Here is a 21710-nt window from a genome sequence, read left to right on the forward strand (position 1 = left end):
TCGGCTTTTGCTAAGTCTTACCGTTTCTGAGAAAAATTAAAAAAAAAAACTGAATAATGCCTCCAAAAATGACCTTTGTCCCCGAAAAACTTGTTTTGCTCACAAGGGATCGATGAGGACTTCTTGGACGTTGCTTCTAATGGTAAACCCTAGCTCTCCACCAAAATCCAGCTTTGTGGGAATTTTTGCTATTTCCCCCTTATACGCATGTCTATTTTGACTGGGCTATTTAAATGTTATAAAAATTTTTAGGTAAAGTATTCTTGGAATACATTACGTGCTCCTAATGGACATTCCCACTAATCATAATGCTAAGGAATTAATCCTTTGGAGGAAAGGAACACTCAACATTAATTGCAGTGGTAGGTGGAATAGACAGTTCTCCTAATTGTGATCCATTGCAATATCACCTTTAAGATTGGGAATTGAACCCAACACCGCCAGATTGCTAGTTAAAAGTTCGCTTAGCCGCGTAGGCCAATAAACTAGTTCTAATTTAATTATAATTTTTCATTTATACTAATTTCTTCTAATGTATACTCAATAAATTGTGGGTTACGTCGTTTGGAATTTCAGAAAAATACAATACCAAAAGACTTAACCCACACAGCTTCTAACATTCTGGAAATAAATTTAATTTTTTTCCAAAAATATATTTCTTCTCCGTCTTAAAACACGATACTAAAAATTTTCGATATTTTATAACACCGTTTTCATTTTATAACGTTTTTTGCTTCTCCTGTAAAGTTTTATTTTTGTGGGTTACGTCTTCCGGCATTTATGGTGACGTGTTGCTTTAATATGTTATTCAGACAACTTCTATTTATTAAAGTTATTGCTACTGATTCTTTGAGAAGATAACTGACGAAAGACTGTCGCAATATACGAAACTACAGTCTTCCCAAATTTCCCCTGCGGAATTTCTCTCTTTGACTTTCCTTCAATCGCGAACAAAAAATTCACACAGAAAAAAATACAAAACATGTAAAATAAACATTTTTGTTGGGGTTTTATACCAAAAATCATAATTTGTAGTTGAAAATTTGGCACAATTATTTCTAGAAGAAATTCCAAATTCCACATATTCCAAATTTCATCAAAATTTGAATTATATAGCCTGTTGGATGCATCAAATACCTCAAGTCGGCGGAAAATATATGTGGGAAATATATCCAAATTCGAACCGATTTTCACCAAAAGCAATATCGTTCTTCCGACGGCTAAAAAATGCTCTTCCCCAATTTTCAGCCAAATCTGACAATAAATGCGACCTGTACATCGACTCAGAAAATGATTCAATGCATATCCCTAGAAAGAACTAGGTCTATCTCTTTTCCTTATGCATGTTACATACAAATGCACTAACACATAATACCCCTTTCCACAGTGTGGTGTAGGGTGTAAACATGTGCCAAGACATATTGATGATAGCACAGTCTCCTTGAAATTTTCCAATCCCATTTGATGTTTTTAGAATCAGTAATATCATCCAAATACATATATTTGATGTATAGTAGTGTTATTTATTTGATCTAAATTGTTTATTTTGTCTAAAACATACAAACTTTTAAAAAAGAGGAAAATTACTTTTTGTGCTGGCAAATTCAACTATATTTTCGTAAATTATTTATGATTTAAAAAAATGGAAAATCAATTCCGCTTGAATATTCAGATTGGGCAGATTGTATTGTGTCCGTTAGTACTATGACTTAAAAGAAACTCAGCACAGCTCTAATATGGCTCGATATGTACTTCTGGTACCATATAGTTTGTGTGTATACCAATTATTTATTCAGTACATTTTAAAGTTTTATTTTGAACAACTTTTGCTTATATGAAAATCTTAAATCAACCAAAACCAAACAAATCACCACAAATTGTAAATCGAACGATTTTCAAATGGAAATTTTTTAATCCAAATTCATAATTTCCATTTATTTTATTTTTATGTTTTGTAAAGTTTTTTAAAGATCGTACCACGACAAATCAAATATGAATCATGATTCTCTGCACGGAATGCGAGTATGCCGTTTCAATATAGATTGATTGTTCTTCAACGACAGTCATAGCACAATGTGATAACACAGACTTTAGTGGGGCACAGATCCACAACCATCGGGAAGCGAATCAGGGATAGTGGAATCGAGTCAAACTATGTTTTTTTATGCCATATCGATCTCTTATCGAAAAAGGATTTTCAAACGTTTCACACAGTTGCCTTTGCTGGCATTGACTCATCGACTGTTGCTTTTATCCTCGAATCCCAATTATGGTTCCATCTTAGCAACTTATTGAGAACGTATCGCAACTTTTCAACAAAACGGTAGTAACTCAAAAATGTCTATTTTTCAGTAGAGACAAAAAGCTGTTCATACATAAGTAGTTAATCTGAAGACATGAAAAGTGACATAACAGTATTTTTGACAAAAGTGTGGATGATCATTATATATCGTTTCTAATAAAGTTAACATTTCAAAATTTTGAGTCAGTGTCCTTTTGTTGAATAGGTGTAACAGAAACGTGGTATCATTTTTGAGACAAATCATAGGTAAATTTATTACAATAAAATAATGACCTTCGGCATAATAAGGCAACAATAAACATGTTTTTTGTCTCCATGTTTACTTTCAGAAAATGCATTTTCTTATCGGTTTGGTTATTTTTAGTATTGGCATAGTGTAATGTTACTAAATACTGAAAATAATAACAGTTAATAACTTGTTTTACAGAGTATAATTATATATAGGTGCATACATATACTTATTTTTCTTATGTTTACCTGCCTGTACCTGAAAACAATATCAATCATTTATTCATATTAAATAAGTTAGAATCTATTATTGAAGTGTGTGTGTTAACACACATAGTAATTAAAAAGAGATCGCAATACAAAACAAAAAAAAACAAAATCTAATAAAAATTATTGAATAATTTACTTTTAACAAGTCTTAGTAAGAAAAAAACATGCATCTCTAGTTTTGCAATTGTTGTCGTTGTTCACGGCTTGCTTAAACAAACGTCGATGTACATACAGGCATGTATGTATATGCTAAAGTGTGTTTGTTTACTGTATATGTATATTATATACAGTTATATAAATGTATATTGTTGTGAAAATGTATGTTGTTGCTTTTTTGTTTGGCAAATAACAAGACAAGACAGATTTCTAAGTAAAGGAATCGACTCTACATTCATTCTTTTAAGAAGAACGCTATGTGTGACTATCATTATCTATAGGAAATAGTAGATGTGGTAGTAGATGGAAAATATCATGTTTTAACATGCCTGGTGTCTGCAGTGTAGTCGAAGAATGTAAAATATATCGGCAAAAGAGGAAAATCAAGTGGGGACTTTGCTGCCAAATCAAAGAAATCCGGTGATTCATTAGTACTCCCCTTCTCCACTAGAAGAACATATCTACAGGATAGATCGTTATATATTTATGGATGAATTCGTGTGTACGCTACTGAAATATTTTCTTCCTCTTCTTATTTTTCCACTTTAGCTAAGTATCTGTTTAACGAAGGACAATGTCTTTGTGTGTACAGCACTGATTGACGGCAATTCAGTTGTCAACCAACAACAACTTTAGACGTTCGGGATGATGATTAGTTAGTTCCAAAGCATTCGATGAACGGATGGACAGATGGATGTTTCATAAAAAAAAATTGGATTGCATCAGGCCAAAAAGGAAGAATGCAGCGTCAGTCATCATCATTCATGGCCATCACACAGTTAACGCATTTTCAGCCATTCATTGGTACATTCACAAAACCAAACAGCCACCAGGAAAAAGTAAACCGAAAGAAGTAGCCAAAATGGAAAGCGTGCATTTAGAAATTAGTTTACTCATTGCTTTCATAGACTTACACATCAAAGAATAAGAAAACGAATAGAAATAGTTCACACAGAAACAAGGAAAAGGTAAATTCTCAACATTTCTAATTATTTTTAAAGCAAAAAGTTTTTTAATTGAAATTTGTGGTAAATAATACACAAAAGTGGACCTGGGTTATATTAACATCAAAATTTTGAAAAATATTAAAATAAGATACAAATATGTATGTATATGTATATTTGAACACAAAATACTAACACATTTAGTACTTACATATTCGAGAATACAAACAATAAAATCAAACAAACCAATATTTTTGTGAAGTATGTATATAAATATGTAAGTTCATTTTAAAACAGCAATTGAAATTTATTTGAAGCACAAACGAACTGATATTTTTATGCTGTAGGTAACAGGGGAAAATTTAAACATCGTACTCGAAAAAGAGTGATGTGAAAATAATCTGTTTCATCATCATCATGAGACCCATATTATGGTCAGTAAATAAAACCTATAAATACGTCAAAAGCAAATCTGCTGAAATGGGGCTGGTAGTAAATGCGCCAAACTTTCCAGGAGACCCGGAGAGGTAGAATACGTTGAAAACTAAATATTTGAGGTCCTGGCGTAGTATCTACGTCAGCACCACAATCAACCAATCACAGTTTTCGGCAATTTACACAAATATGACCCGAATACAAAGAAATGCCATAAAGCAGGAACATATTTTTGTTTGCATACTTTGCGTGATAGTGGTTTTGTATGGGAAGGTGCTACAAAACTATATATATACAACATATAGATCTGATGTTTTCGGGAGGTTCATAGTGGGTGAGCAACAATGTAGCCATAATTATATTTTCCACATAGGTCAAATTATATACCAATTTACGGTATTTAGACGGTTTTAGCCACATTTTCCATTACATTTGGCAATTTGGGTTTTGGCTGGTTAATGGATAATTATGTTCTATCTATATAGAACTAGACTCTAGTACCCCTTTAATTTGGGATTTCAAAATGAAGGTTTTTGCCATATTATTCGATAGATTTTACAGAATTTTGGTATTTTGAGTTATTTGTGAATAAATAAATTTAAGTTCTTCCATATTATTAATGCAAAACATGATGATAAAATCAAACTTTCAATAAACACATCCATATAACTATAATCATTTTAATGTTTACTAGTTGTACCTACAATGTAGACTCGACGTTCACCAAGTTTTCAACCAAGTTCTTTAGCTTTCCCTTACCAAATACCGTTAGAAATAAAAAATAGAACTTGAATGAACTTCGACTTATTTTGTTTTTATACCCTACACCACTATGTGGGGAGGGTATTATAAGTTGGTTTTGGCCAAAAAGTTTGTAACGCATCGAAATAATGGTCGTAGACCCACACTTATGTATACCAAAATGAATGTCTCGACGAGCTGAGTCGATCTGGCTATGTGTGTCCGTCCGTCAGTCCGTCCGTCTGTCCATCTAAACCTTGTAATTACGCTACAAGGTCGGTTCGTCACGAAGTTTTGGATTTGATGGGGGTCCCGGAGGGGAAGAAGCCTATTGATTTTGGTGATGGTCGGATAATATTTAGGGGTCAGAATGGGCAAAAAAATTATGTGGATAAAAAGACAACTTTTTTTCCAAAGCGAATATCTCAGCTACCATACGGGGTATACCAAAAGCAAAACCTGACAATAAAAGTAGAAAATATCACCTTCCTAATGATGTAAAGTAGGTTCTCGTAGGTGATCAAACAACGAAGATATCACAATAGTCGCAAAAAAACCCAAATTTTCATTTTTGCGATTTTATTTATAATGACGAATATCATAGCTTTGGTTGGGGACTTTCCATAAGCAAAGCCTGGCTATGAAAGTAGAAGATCCCATTTTTACAATGATGTAAACTAGGTCGGCGTAGGCGACCAAATAACGGAGATATCGCAATAGTCGGTAATACATCCCATTTTTCCACTTTTTTGGAAATCACGCAACAGGTCGCAATTTTGATCGGATCGTCACGAAATTTTGAGGGTTAATTGGGGTCACACAGATGAAGAAGATTATTGATTTTGGTGATGGTCGGATAATATTTAGGGGTCATAATGGGCAAAAAACTTATTTGGAGAAAAAACAACGTTTTTTTTCTTAGCGAATATCTCAGCTACAATATGGGGTGTACCAAAAGCAGAACGTGGTCATGAAAGTAGAAAATATCGCCTTTCTAATGATGTAAAGTAGGTTCTCGTAGGTGATCAAACAACGAATATATCTCAATAGCCGCTAATAGAACCCAACTTTTTATTTTTGCGATTTTAATAATAATGACGTATATCACAGCTTCGGTTGGGAATCTTCCGAAAACAAAGTCCGACCATGAAAGTAGAAAATCCCATCTTTACAGTGATGCAAAGTAGGTTGGCGTAGGTGGCCACATAACGGAGATATCACAATAGTCTGCAATACATCCCATTTTTTCATTTTTTTGTAATCACGCTATAGGTCGCAATTTTGATCGGATCGTCACGAAATTTTGGAGGCTAATGGGGATCCTACAGAGAAAGAAGCCTATTGTTTTTGGTGATGGTCGGATAATATTCAGGGGTCGGAATGGGAAAAAACTTATTTAGATAAAAAGTCAACGTTTTATTTCAAAGCGAATATCCCCCTAAAAGGGGTATATCAAAAGCAAAACCTGCTAATGAAAGTAGAAAATATCACCTTTGCAACGATGTTACGTAGATCGTCGTAGGTGGTCAAACAACGAAGATATCGCAATCGCCGCTAATAGAACACAACTTTTCATTTTTGCGATTTTAATAATAATGACGAATATCACAGCTTTGGTTCGGGACCTTCCAAAAGCAAAGTCTGACAATGAAAGTAAAAAATCCCATCATTACAATGATGTAAAGCAGGTTGGCGTAGGTATCCAAATAACGGAGATATCGCAATAGTCGTTAATACATCCCATTTTTCACTTTTTTGGAAATCACGCTACAGGTCGCAATTTTAATTGGATCGTCACGAAATTTTGGGTGTTATTGGGGGTCCCACAGAGGAAAAAACCTTTTGATTTTTGATAATGGTCGGATAAAATTCAGGGGTCGGAATGTGAAAAAAAATATTTGAAAAAAAGACCAACGTTTTATTTCAAAGTTAATATCTCCCTTCTGTAGGAGGTTTATCGAAAGCAAAACCTGGCAAGGAAAGTAGAAAATATCACCTTTGCAACGATGTGAAGTAGGTTGTCATAGGTGGTCAAACAACAGAGATATCGCAAAAGTCGGTAATGCATCCCTTTTTCCATTTTTGGGCAATCACACTACGAAATTTTGATCGGATCCTCACGAAATTTTGGGGGTTGATGGGGGTCTAACAGAGAAAAACGCCTATTGCTGGTTGGCATACATCCCACTTTTCCATTTTTTATTTGGGTTGTACTGTCGATGCACTTAAATGCGTTTCAAAAAAATTGACCTGTGTTAACGACGACATTCAGAGCAAAGGCGCTAAGCTATCCCAATTTTAATATTTTGAATTTTATTATTCAAAAGCTTATGAACAGGGGTGGTGGTGTAGGGTATCACATAGTCGGCCCCAACCCGACTGTAGCCTTGGCTCCCTTGTTTTTTTTTCATAGATTCCGTATCCTCTACTTTTTCAAATAAGTATAAATGGAGTTGAAAAACACACACGTTTCTGAAAAATAGCAGTTGACCTTGCATATTTTCGGCTTCAAATATTTGAAGCTACGCATCCTCATTAGTTCCCTTATTCTTATATAACAAGTAACGACCGTCGACTATGTGTAGATATTCAGCTCAATAAGAGTGGTCACAAAATTGGAACAACATGTGAAATCTGTTTACCGCACGCACAATTGAGTAGTTCTTGTTATACAAGATTAAGGGAACTAATGCTGATAAGTGGCTACATCCCAAATTATAGTCTTCTCTTCCTTCGCCCGCAATAATTAATCAGAAGTAGTATGGGTAGTATGGCATAATGGAAGTAATAGAAGTATGGGAGGTTCTGAATTCGAGTTCGTCAGATGAACTATGTTTTCCCAACGGATGGTAAAGTTCCATAATGGATCAACTCAGAAGAAAATTTTGTAATAAAATATATTTCATTTAGCTGCACATAAATGGATTTCTTATGCGGAAACAAATTTTCAACCTGATCATCATGTGCAATTGTTAGGCAAACTCGAAAAAAGATACATCTCACAAATATTAGTTCTGACAGAGGAAATATATAAAGACTTTGGAACGTTAGAAAACGAAATTAAATTCGGAAATGGAAACAGTTAGAAAGTGCTTAATTTAAATTTCAATTGCTATTGTCATAAATAGTTTTTTTTTTTAATTCACAAAACTAAAGTGAGAATCACATGACTCAACGGTTAAAACATCAAATACTGCATTTTTTGTTTTGTATAAGCCAAGACATTTAGAAACGAACAAAAAAAAAAGAATTTTATTGAACTCAAACACGAACAACAACAAAAATACTCGTATAACTTGTGGCACATAGATAAAATTGAAAGAGTTGGTCTTGGTGTAATTCAAATCTGACAAATTGGATTCTGATTGTAGTGTCAATTGGATTATGTGCTTTGAATCTCTTTTAATTTTAGCATGAACTTTGATCACATTCTCGTTTAGCTTACTTTTGCCAATGCCTTTTTCGGTGGGAGGTCACGAGCCGTTGTCGTCGGAGTGCCGCGTTTGTTCGACCGATTCTTTTTCAACACAATTACACGCATTTTGGCTTACAATCGACACAGATGCGTAACCAAATCAGTAACACCAGCAACGCCAGAAAAGCGACAAAACACAATCGATCTAATATGACAATCAGAACAAAAATTTGACGGTTCAAACTTGTTGTTTGCCTTTAGTTTTGTCTAAATTTTAGTGTTTTAAATTCGGTGCAGAATGCAGTGCTTTGTGTCACAGTCTAAATTGCTGGTGCCTACTTATTTTTTTTCGTTTTGTTTGGTCAATCGTCTTTGGGCGTTTCTTTCATCTTTTTGTTCTGCCGAATAAAACTTTTTATTTTCTTAGATAGATAGTGGGTTGGTTTTATTATCTTAGTTTTTCACTCACATACAAGTAATTGCAATGATTGTACGTAAATATGTATGTCTGTCTGTTTGCATACATAAGTAGGTGCAGATAGTGATTATTCGTTTGCTATTGTGTTGGGGAGGGTTTGTTTGTTCTTTCTCCCCCTCTTCTTCAGTTTGGTGTTTAATTTATTCTACTTTTATTTATATATCTACGTACATATGTACGTATGCACAGTTATATTGTATGTTTGTATGTACACAATGCACTACTATTTGTTCTATATATGTACGGTATCTTAAAATTATAAGTGTCTATATCCGCAAGACAAACTCAATGGGATTTCAGTTCCTTTTTAGTTGGGTTTACATAGAGAATGCAGTGATGGAGGAGGAGGATGTATTGTCCGCCGCTTTTTTGGAATTTCGGTCCAATTGTTTGTTTAGTTTTTATAACAAAATTAGCAGGCGATGAATTTCTACAAAACATACATCATGCCTAATGGAAGTATCAGTTGTGATGGTTGTGATTGTAGTCGTCTATCTCCATATGGTTGAATTTCCGTGTTTTAGGTTCCGTTTTTATTCACAAATTTCGGGATTTTTATCTATTTACACAGGCTGCGAGCACATTAGAAGACTTAAAACAATCCGAGATGAATTATGGAATGAACTGAAGTGGACACAACTAAAGGCAACTAAAATAGATGTTAGGCTAATACCAAAACGAAAACGATTGAGAGACAAAAAAGAAACTAGGAAGGAGATGTCTAGGGTGTATTTTGAGTTAAGTGTTTTCATAGGAACATTTAATTTGTTTTTTTTTTTAGTTTATTTTCAAAGTCAGCAGTAGCAGTAGCTAAACTAAATACGTGTATTTGCAATGTGGAGGTTACTTGTCTTCCATTTCACTGAATACTATAAATATGATGCGTTTGAAAGTTGAATTGTTCCAGAGATCTGAAGTTTTTAGTAATTGAAACGTCGAATTTTTTTCTCTGCACCCAGAAGCTGGACATTTGTGTTCGGAAAATCAAATAGTCAAAGATCTCATAAAATATGGATCTGGCAAGGACTGTCGTAGCCAAGCGTTTCTTGGACGGCAGTGATGGCAACAAAATGTCAACAAAAAACATATATGTATATTAATTTTATAATGTTAAACTGATTGATCAGAAATATATAAAGTATACATTAGGATTGTAACTTTTTACAAATATCAAAAACACCACCGCACAACTGTGTACAGCATGAAAAATGTTAAGAAATGTGTTGTCACTTTTTCTCTATTGTAAAAGATTTTCGCTAAGCTTTTGACAATATTATTTTTTAAATGACCGATACACTCGGTCTAGATGGTTTATCAAATCACGATAAAATGTACCTTCAATTTATTTACATAATGAATATTGAATTTTTTTCAAATATTTTTCAGCAACGAATTATAAAATTCTCTCTCCATACAAACCCAGCAAAATTTAAAGGAAGGTGTTCTATGCGATGACGTGATTTCATTGCATCTTATGCATTGGTTCGAGGGAAGTCGTTTAAGATCTGATCTTTCCATTAGCATTTGAACCCATGCAAAGGAAGTCGTGAAAGATCCGATCTTTTCATCAGCATTTGAACCCATGCAAAGGAAGTCGTGAAAGATCCGATCTTTTCATCAGCATTTGAACCCTTTCCATCGATCCAATAGATATGAATTTTGTGTTTTTATTTATACACATTTTTCTAAATATATAAGATTAATACTTTACAATAGGCTTGATTTAGTCGAAGACTTAAAATCACAACCAACGTTGTTAAAACTCTCATTGTAATGATAATGTCATTGCCAAAGCATTGGTGAAAATGACATGTCAAAGCATTGGTGTAAATGACATGCTTTGGATCCAAAAATGAATAGCATCTTTTGGGGTCCACGCTCATATAAAATTCATCGATGAAGATGCTAAAAAAGATGACATGCCAGACCACTTTCACCCATGATTGAATAACATCTTTGGCATCGAACATTTTGCTGGGAATATATGAAAAAGTTTGTCTCAATATTGTCGCCATGCGGTCAATATAATAGAGATATCATAAAGACTGAAGACCCAGTTAGGTTGAATATCCTTTTTATGTATGCACTACTAAACCTTTGCCATACTTTCTAATACCTCTCGTTAAAGAAACTTTTATTTCCATGTATTATATTTACAGTTGACTTAGTTTTTACAGGCTGGTTAGTTTCTGGACAGTTAGTTTCTGATTCAACTTTCAAACGAATTTAATCATTTAATTCTTTGTATACAGTCGTAAGGGGTGACCAAAAGTAATCCATTCCACTCTTTGTGTAGTTTTACTTTGTTTAACTTTGTGAACGATTAGCATTAAAACTAACGGTGTTATTTATTGATTTTATTTTGTTTGTTGTCTTCGATTCGGTGACTTTACAAAGAAGATTTAGGGTGACTGGTGGTTTGCTGAAGCGAGAAGGAATAAAAGAAAATTTCGGGACCAAATGAAGGCTAAACAAGACAAACACAAATCGGAAGTAAACACAGCTCTAGGAGATGAGTTTGAGACAAAGATACAAAGTCAAATTGCAAAACAATGAAAAAGAAGAAGAATCATGATGGCGTGAAGAAAGAAGAAAATAAAAAGAAACTTTACTTACACGGGCAAAAAGGGCAAACGATAGGTTGGTTGATTTTTTGTGTTTCGTTATGAAAAATCAAAAATCAATTTAACAATAACAACAACGGGGATATGTTTTAAAATAAAACATATATAGCGGAGACTCTTTCGGTTGGTAATTCGTATGAGTTGGTTTTGGATTTCGATTTTAATTGTATTTCCAATATAGATAATTTAATGTTGTAGTAGAACACGCTTCGAGGTATGTTTTGTCGAAGAAGGCGTTAAACTTGTGCGTTTATGTTTTAATAGGCAATGTGCAGCTTTCAATGATTTCACTGAGATCTCGATTCGCCTCAAGTGGACTGTAAAGTCGAATTGCGACGATGTAAGAGGCAGGGGAAGGCGTTGATGGCAATGTGTTTTTCTGGTGAATCACTGTCGTCGTTGGCAGCCTTATTGGCGAAATTTGGCTTGTCTTTGGTCGAGTCTTTCCGCTTTCCGTTTCACGGGTTTTGTTCTATCCAACCACCACAATGGCTAAAACGAATTGTGTTCGTGTGTCAGTTCTCTTTGTTATCTTTGTCGTAGTTGTGTAGTTGCCGCAGACTTTATCGTTCATTCAATTTTCCCACCAGCGCACACATACACACTAATGCACGCGGCAAGACGGGACAAATCGTCACACACAAACAAATAACACAAGCTGTCGCGCGCGCATTCAAATTCGCACAATACACACAGGTACACCCACACTTGGGCTAACACAATCACAGTTACAAAAAACACATAGAGGCTTCGTATGAATGGAGGAAAACACAGCCAAAAAACAAGTACTGGCAGTGGCTAAGATTGTGGTCGTGTTAACGTTGCGTTCTATAAGGTCGGATGTTACAAGCGTGTTGTATACTTTTAGGCGCGCATATGTTTCGACTCGCAGCAGAAGTAGCACGTGACTGATTCAATTTCCCTAGCGTACACCACAATTTGAACGATAGAAAAATCACTTCTCTCTACAGCAATAGCAGGCCACTGCTATGGTAATGATGTTTGTTTGTAACAGCAGAACTAGTGTGAGTTCATCGATGTGTGCTGTGGTGAATTTCCTCTTGAATTGCTCTTTTTCTCTCACTCTCTCTCCCTATCTCAACGCTTAAGGCAACTTGTAAGAAGGGATGTATTGTTTTGTGTTTCAAATAAAATTTGCTGTGATAGATTTTTTCTTCGTTGGCAACAAAATATTTGTTTTAACCGACTAAAAAATAATTTATATTTATTCTTAACCACATTATTTTACGAGACTTGAATTGGGAAGTACAAGTAACTTTGCAATATTTTTCTATAGCTGGACAATATCAGCTAGCAACAATTGCTCTTGATAGAGACCTTGACGTAGATATTATGATTGTTAACACAGGAAATGTGATACAGCTGAAGGCAATTCACACAAATTCACACAGATGTGGAACTTTTTATTGTTACACAATTTAGTTTAAAGGCGTTATGCTGACGACCAATAGTATTTCATTCGATTTTCCATTTAAATGCACTTAATTTAATGTTGATTAGTTGAAAAAAAAAACTTTGCAAAATTTACAATTTTGCTATTCACGCTTTTCACGTAACTACGACCTTGTATTAACTCGTTCCGCACTAAACTAAACATTTCAATGGTGTCCTTTCGTGAGCCTACCTCAAATATATGTTGACAAAAGAAATTGGTCACATGCGCACAACAGACCTAAGACAGCTGTCAAAAACAGCTGCTTTGATTTAAGCTTTAATATGTTTCACTAGGTCAACAGTGACTGAGATGGAACATTAAACACGCTCAGCTGTCTAACATATGGCAAATATGAAACCTGTTGCTTTATTTTAAAACATATTAGAGCTTAAGATGGAAATCGAAAGTATTTTCAAAGCTTTAGCCACATTATTGTAAATTATTTGAAAGCTTGTGTTGGTTTGTGAACACGATTTCTTTCGAAACTCCGATTTTTTTCGAAATATGTTGGGCCAGCTTATGCAGATTGGCGAGTAATAAAAAAAAACTACCTCGATTTTAAAAGCTTGGGTGATAGTTACAAAGCATACAGTATCCAAAACTCATATTCGAACTCCCCTCAAGAATGAGTAAAACGTTATTAACAGCAGATAAGACACAAACAAATGAATATAGAATGTTTAAGAATAAATAACATGAAACAAACATATATTTTAAGTAGTTTTATCATTAAAGAGTAGATGGCGTTCAAAATTCACTACATTTTTGCTGTTTTCGAAGGATTGTTCTATGTAAAGTATACTAGAGCTGACAAAAAAATCGATGGCACTATCGATTATATTCAAATGAATCGAAATTACGCGGCTTTTCGTTTTTGTGAATGTGAGAATGTAAGTAGAAGTAATTACTGAAAAATAAAAGGATTTTATTGTATGTATGTAAGTCATTTTTTCTCCTTTGCATTTCAGTGCAGTACTTGTGCAAAATGTGAACAAAAGCATAGAACTTTCCCCATTTTTATACCCTCAGCATTTATGCTAACGAGGGTATATACACTTTCCTACGGGCAACATGTGCCTCATCGAAATAATAGTTTTAGACCCCAAGTATGTTTGGACGAAATGTGTTTCAGACAATTTGGAGTTGATTTAGCCATGTCCGTCCGTCTATCTGTCTGTCGATTCGGTCCAAAATTTGGCTTTCGTATATTTTTGGCCAAACTTAGTTTAAGTTCGAAGATGGATTATATCGGTCTACTCCTTCCGGTACCTCCCCCACAAAAGTTCGGACATGTTCGAAAAATTTATGTGCACGACAACTCTTAAAGGAAGTAATCGATTTGGTCCATACTTTGCACATCGTGAAATTTCTACCAGGCTTAGATGAGGTTCCAATATGGACTTAATCGGTCCTCTCCTTCGTGTACCTCCCGCACAAAATTTCGGAAAAGTTCAGTTTAGGACCTGTTCATGAATCGCTTTGATTTTTGTTGTAGCAACTTGTATTCACTGGCCCCCATATAACGGTATAAGTTTCATCAGGGGTATGCCCATACTTCTTGAGCAAATAGCCTGAAAAGTTGAAATAAAGCCATATGACACCGTGTGTAGTGGTTGGAGCGCAAGATAACTCTCGAACAGATCTGCCGATTCGGTCCACAATTTGGTCTTCGTACTTAGTTGAAGTTCGGTCCACTCCTTCAGGTACCTTCCACACAAAAGTTCAAAAATGTTCGGAAAAATTGTGCGCACGATAACTCTTGATGGGAGTGACCGATTTGGTCAATACTTTACACATCCTAAAATATCAACCAGATATAGATAAGGTTCGAATATGGACTATATTTGTCCACTCCTTCGGGTACCTCCCACACACAATTTTGGATAAATTCACTTTAAGACCTGCTCTCGAATCACTTTGATTTTTGTTGTAGCAACTTACATTTGCTGCCTCAATTACAGCAGTAAAAGTTTTTTTTCAGGAGCAAGTCCATACTTCTTGAGAAAACAACCCGAAAGTTGTAAAAAAAACCCTATGGCACCATATGTATGTATGTAGTGGGTGGAGGGCTCGAACCGAATATTGTGTTCGTCCACACTTTGGATACTGTATTATTTCTTCGAATATTAAATGAAATTTGAAGGTGGTGCTTATAGGTCCACTCCTTCCGGTACCTCCCCTACAAAAGGTTTTCCTAGTGGCCCTGCTTAAAGCGATATTATGTTTTTCGTAGGCTAGTGTGATAAAAAAAACCCTATCAATTGATATCCCCGAAAATTTTTGAGCTTTAATCCTATCCATACTTTTGTCGGTACATAAATACATAAGTTTTTTTTTTTTTTTTTTTTTTTTTGGAAAAGGTATTCAATCCACACAGGCTGAGGGTATATCTCTGTCGGCCAAGTCGACTGATACTTTTTTAATTGTTATTCCTAACTTAATGGTGATGAAATTAAAGATAATATGATAGCTATCTATATTTTGAAATTAAATATCGAAAATATCGATAGTTTGTCAGCTCTAAAGTATACTCGTAGCTTTTTTGTACTCGAATCTCATTGTTTAGGCCGCTAATGTTGAGAAACTATAAAATTAATATTAAAAATGTTGTAAAAAAATCATAAAATTTTTTGAACTTCATAAAAAAATGTCTTCAGAACTAAGAAATATTGTTCAAGAAATGATACGTAAATGGAAAATTATCAGGCATGTCTTAGAAACCAATTCCGATCGAAAGTGGAATTGATTCCGCATTTAGCTTCTTCAGAAACCGAAAAACAAAAATTTTTTTCGGAATGAAACCACTTTGGTTTCTCAAGTGGAATTGTATTTTTTTTTTTTTTTTTTTTAAAGATGTCGCTTTAAAACACTAAAAAAACACAACAAACACAAAAATATAGTTTTATTAACAAAATCACATTTAATTTGAAATTTTTTTAAAATTTTATTTAAAAAATTCGCACATTTCCATTATTTTTAACAAAGTATTGCCACATAATTTGTTCGTTTTAAATTTGTAAAAACTAAACAATCTGGCATTACGAATGAAAAAACAAAAGAAGAAAGAACTCAAACAAGGTATTTTTCAATTTTATGTTGATTCTTTTTGCCTCAATTACAGAATCAAGAGAAAAATTGAAAATCTGTTTGCACAAAAAAGCTTTATTTAAACACAATTTTTTTCAAAATGTTCACTTCTACAGTGTCTTCTACTCATACGCACAATGCTTCGATTTTTTCTGTTCGTATTTCGAGTTTCTCAGGGGACTTCAGATATTTTTGCGGCCAGGTGTTCATGCAGTATAACGATTGAATGAACCAGTTTTCCATAGTGCCTTTGCACTCTTGCTGAGATTATTCACGTCAAAAATTGTGAAAAATAATCGGAGGAAAGTGTTCACAATTAAATTCCATTTTTTTGTACATGGTCGCATGTCAAACTGTCCAGAGTACTATTAAGTTAAAAACTGTCAAACTGTGTTGTTGTATTGTTCGGCTATAGGCTTTTCAAGTAAAAGACTTCATATTTTTGTTTTTCCAAGTTTTATTAATTTCCAATATTTCGATTGGAGTCTCCAATCATCTTCAGGGAATTAAAGGAAGCAATGACAGTTTTCTGCCCAAAGATCTTTCTTTAACTGTCAAACTTTCCAAATGCATGGTATGTTCCAGAACTCCAAATGTTGAAACCAGTTTAGTTGAATTCTAATAATAGATGTAAACATCCGCCATATGGCAACCCTTTAGCCACTACAGCGAAAGCTTTCACTCAGTGGAAAAAAGGTTCTATGAATTCCAATCGTTTCAATGTACAAAATGAATCTAAATTTTTCACTTCTCAATTGTCATCCCAACGGTAAGCAACCGAATAAAAGAGTAAAATACAGCAGAAGACTACCGAAATCCCCTTTATTTCATTCTTTTATTTTTGTATGTCCCGTTGGGATTTGCCGCTATAGATTTGGAGCTAATAACACCCGCTATTAGCCCACTTGTTCGCCAAGAATCTACAACTTTTTCTACTTTTTTTCGATAAATTGTTATCGTAATAAAAATGTGTGTGTGGGTGCCACCGTGGTGCCCACATAAGGTCGCGGGTTCGATTCCCCGGCCAGGCAACATCAGAACACTTTTCAACGTTGGCAAAATACCCCTCAGTAATGTTGGCGACATTTCCTGAGTATTTCAGCCATGTAAAACTTCTCTACAAAAGTGGTGTATTAGACACGCCGTTCGGACTCGGCGATAAACTGTACGTTCCCATATCATTGAGCTAATATGAATCGGGGTGCACTCATTGATATGAGAGAAATCTCCCTTGTCACTTATGGGATGTTTGTGGAACAATTATATGTATATATATAATAAAAATGTGTAGATTCTTCTGGAACAAATATGCAATGAACGTAGCAAAGACATAGACATATAATAAAAAAATAGGAAGAAAAATTGCTACAAATTTTCAATGGATGGAGTTAAAGACCGTTGTTACGTTTTCATAACAACATTGTTAGCGTTTTTAGCCGCTGAAGCAATATCTAATTGATATGAATACAATTATGAGTTGGAATAATTCACAAAGACACATATATATATATATACCTGAAAGTTACATTATCTACAAAAAAAAATGTAAAAGTTGTATGCGAATATCTATAGAACGGTAACAGATAGACAAAATTTGGATGTGTGACGGAAAATGATTTAGAAATAAGTATACCAAATTATATTCAAATCGGATATAGCTCCCATATGTATTTTCGATTGACTTCATGTATTTGACGCATCAAACACGCTATTCATATCCAATTTCATTTGTAATCTGTGGTAGAATTTGATATGGAAATAAGTATGCCAAATTATATTGAAATCGGTTTAGATTTGGAAACAGCTCCCATATATGAAATTTGGAATGTGTGGTCTAGAAATATATTTTCAAAATTATATTAAGTTTGACATATGTCAAGATTTGTAAAATATATGCAGAATTATTGTGAAGTAGGTTCAGATTTCAGGTTGCCTTTTATTGAAAAATATCACGTGTGTATACATATGGGATAATAATAAAATATTGAATTTCTGATTCGTTATTTAAGGGAGCGATTTTGATGTCAGTAAAAGTCATCATTAAGTTCGCGTGTACTTATACTCAGAAAGGAATTAACCAAGGCTACATATACTAAATATTACATATCCGACGCTTCTTAAGAGGGATGAGTGAAAAAGAAACACTTAACTATATTTTTCTTATGACTGTTGTAAATCATTATTGGAGTAAGAATTACAACTATTTGTATGTCTAATTTTTCGGGCACTATTTGTATGTCAAATGCATTTTCCAGTCTTTACAGTTTTATGTCTTTGACCATATTTTCCACCGGGATTTCATTTCTGTTATTTATTTGTGTATACAACTTTAAATTTACCTGAGTAATACGTCATCATCACTGAAAACTAGCATATATGTATGTATACATATATATATATGTACATACACACGTCCACCCACGGTCATGCAACCTAAACTTGAAGAATTTTTAAACTACGGGGAGACACATCGATGCTGAGCAGGCTATACAAAGTTTAAGATAAACTAACAAGACCTAAGAAGTCAAGCACAACCAGCACACGACAACATAAAGGTATGATGTGAAAGTAAGCACCAAGTTTGTGGACGAAAGGTTAAGGATGGAGAAGATGAGAAGATAAGTTTATCGTTAAACTACAACTACTCGTTCAAGTAGTTTAATAACACCATCTTAAATTGCATCAAGAAATTATTTGCACTGGCATTGCGCCATCGTCATCATGCGGAAGGAGTAGGTATTTCATTCAATTGGGAGCTCCACAAAAAAGAATCGAAGACGAATGAAGGAAATGCACTCGAGGCAGTTCTTAGACGACATTTACATCGACAGGAGCTTCAGGTAAGTAGTTGCTGGCAGTGAAGGGTTACTAAGAGTACATGTTATCCTGCGCTATTGCCTTTTACTGGATAAGTGGTGCGTACCAAACAGTAAATATTACCCCCTCCCCCTTTTTTCAGGAAAAGTCGACTAGAATGTTGGTAGTTGAACAATACTTAGGAACAGTTAAAACACTTACCTGGGCACGAATCGCAGACAGATGCAATTGTTTGGCACGCAAATCAAATTTGCTCATTGAAAGGTCCTCTTGCGTTTCATTCACTTTGTTGAACAATTGTCCCTCAATTCCACGTAGTTGTTGGCGATTTAAAGCATCAATGGTGTCCTTAAGTTAAATACAAGAGGCACAAACAGACAAACGTCCATCATTAGGTAAGAAATTCGTAATGACTTTCAGTTAACAGGAAGCTATGGTTGATTGACGTTACTCACCTGTAGCTGTCTAATTTGCATTTCCAAATCCAATGCTTCTCGTTTTAAGGAATCCAATGCAGCTCGTAGTGATACAGAAGAGTGACGGTCGAAAACCAATTCATTTCGTAGCATAGGTGCCACGTCCTGAAAAAAAAAAATACATTTGAAAACGGTTAATACCTAAATAGAACTTGAAAATATAATATACAATTCTCGATGTTTAAATAATTCTCTTCACGATCTAGCATCAAGATTTTTATATCATATATGAGATGAGCAATAACTTTTATCCCTTTTCCATTCTCGGAAGTTTGTTTTTGTGTAGTTAAAAACTGGAAGAATTCAAGAAAAATGTACAACTGTGGTTTTAAATTAATGTGCTGTAGTTTTTATATCCTACACCACAATGTGGAAAGGGTATTATAATTTTGTTTTTCCAAAAAATTATATAACACCGGGAAATATTCGTAGTAGTACCATTCGGTATACCAAAATTCATATGTCGACGAGATAAAGCGATTTTGAGATGTGTGTTCGCCTGTCCGTCCGTCCATTAAAAAAACTCTAGGCCGCACTATGGACCAATCGTCACGAAATTTTGTATGGAGGTCGGGCTCCTACCAGAATAGAAACGATTAGTTTTTGGTGGTGATCATTTAGAGGAAATGGACCAAAAATAACAATTTTATCCGATTTTGTTGCGGCCCATGATGGTCTGATCGACGCGAAATTGGTAAAATGTTTAGTATAATGACTATATTTTTATTCCTAAAGATATGTTACACACCCGTACGTTATATTTAGAAGAAGAACTCTTGACCTTTCCACGGATGCCAATTATGTTGATGTACGTGGCCAGATAACATAGTTACAGCCTAGTATATACATGGATCCCACAGTTTTAATTGTGTGTTGTGTTAACCATAATTACGCTAAAGCTCGCAGTTATATTTCAATACTGACACATTTTTGCACGAAGTAAGAAGAGTAAGAGGTCAAGGAAAATGCCAATAATTTTGTAAAATGATCGGATAGTACTTAGCGGATGAAATTGACAAGTGTCAATTGTGGGGAAAATATCCAAGTTTAATTTTTGGTTCACATTTTAAATTCTGGGGCCATATTTCGACAAATTACGAACACGAAACTTGAAAACCAACTCTTGACATTTCCTTTGATGAAAATGATATCAATAAAAAGTGATGAATAAATATCGATTAATATTTATGTCAATAATATAACGTGTCGCAATCATATAAAATAAATTCCGTGGAAAACAATGACCAGAGGATGTGGTCGGCCCCGTCCGACAATAGCCCTCTTTTACTTGTTTTCATGTATGATTTTAATTATCAAACATCACCATTCCGAACAAATAATATTTATATACAGCCTGCAAACTCCCCGTCAGTTTTGTCTCTCTGCCGTTGCAACTTAAAGCAGAGAGTGAGTAAACTCACGGGGAGTTGATATTCATGATCAGGCTGTATATAAATGCATTTAAATTAGTTGACCCAAAATAACTTTGCTGATCCTTCCGTATTAGCCGTTTACAATTAAACAAATTCAAATCTGACATTTTTGTGACTCACTGCTATCAAAGTTAATTGAGGCTAGCAGTGTTCCGATCAGCGAGCAAAATACTATACGGTTCCTTCATGTTGGAAGCCACCGTGGTGCAGTGGTAAGCACGTCCGCATTGCACTCAGAAGGCCGTGTCAAATTCCCTCAGAGTAATGTTGGCTTGCATTTCCTGAAAAACTTCTCTACAAGTGGTGTCGTAAGACACGTCGTTCGGACTCTGGAAATACGGAAAAGTTAGAGTCTTCTTTAAGGTGATCTTCCCGGCATTTTTTAAGGACAGCCTATTCGTATGAGGAAGTCTAAGAAAACCTACTTGACCTTTTGTCTTTTGCTATGTGAAATCGTGTTCCTCTTCAATGAGAAGAGATCGAATGAATTTTCGATTAAATGTAATGCCCATATCAGTATGTTTTACAATAGAGTTATTTATAATAATGAACGAAATAAAAAATGTTTCTCTATAGAATGGTGGATATATTAATTTCTATGTCTTTGTAATCATTTCCGATTTTCTGTTCTTCCTAGCCATTCCTGCAAAGAATACTCCGACACCGCCGCGTTATAGAAGACCGTTTCTACAAAGTTCAGATATTCTAGGAAGTTACTTACTGAGACCTTAAAACATTTTTTTTAGTTGATTGTTTTCCTAAATTTTGAACGGTTTAGTATTTATGGACGGACCAGTACCCGATGAAAATTATGAAAAATAGTATTTGTTTAGTTTCTACAGACCAAA

The 21710-nt window shown here is 34.5% G+C and overlaps 1 protein-coding gene and 1 long non-coding RNA gene across 4 annotated transcripts in view; both read right to left on the minus strand.

Moving 5' to 3' along the window:
* Nucleotides 1-21710, minus strand: part of Stacl (SH3 and cysteine-rich domain-containing protein) — a 427746-nt gene that overhangs the window by 276169 nt on the left and 129867 nt on the right. The window contains 2 exon segments of the mRNA XM_073988359.1: nt 19155-19301; nt 19409-19534. Coding sequence (XP_073844460.1) covers nt 19155-19301; nt 19409-19534 — 273 coding nt within the window.
* Nucleotides 534-19074, minus strand: LOC141404712 (uncharacterized). 3 transcript variants are annotated; one of them, XR_012413069.1, is made up of 2 exons: nt 11586-19074; nt 534-3586 (listed from the first exon to the last, which is right to left on the minus strand). It is a non-coding gene; the product is annotated as an uncharacterized lncRNA (long non-coding RNA). The 3 variants fall into 3 exon arrangements; XR_012413067.1 differs by lacking the exon at nt 534-3586 and adding an exon at nt 8904-9541; XR_012413068.1 differs by lacking the exon at nt 534-3586 and adding an exon at nt 8904-9560.

Source organism: Musca autumnalis, unplaced genomic scaffold (genome assembly GCF_047663935.1).
Source record: "Musca autumnalis isolate F117 unplaced genomic scaffold, ASM4766393v1 scaffold_5, whole genome shotgun sequence".
Lineage (NCBI taxonomy): Eukaryota > Metazoa > Arthropoda > Insecta > Diptera > Muscidae > Musca > Musca autumnalis.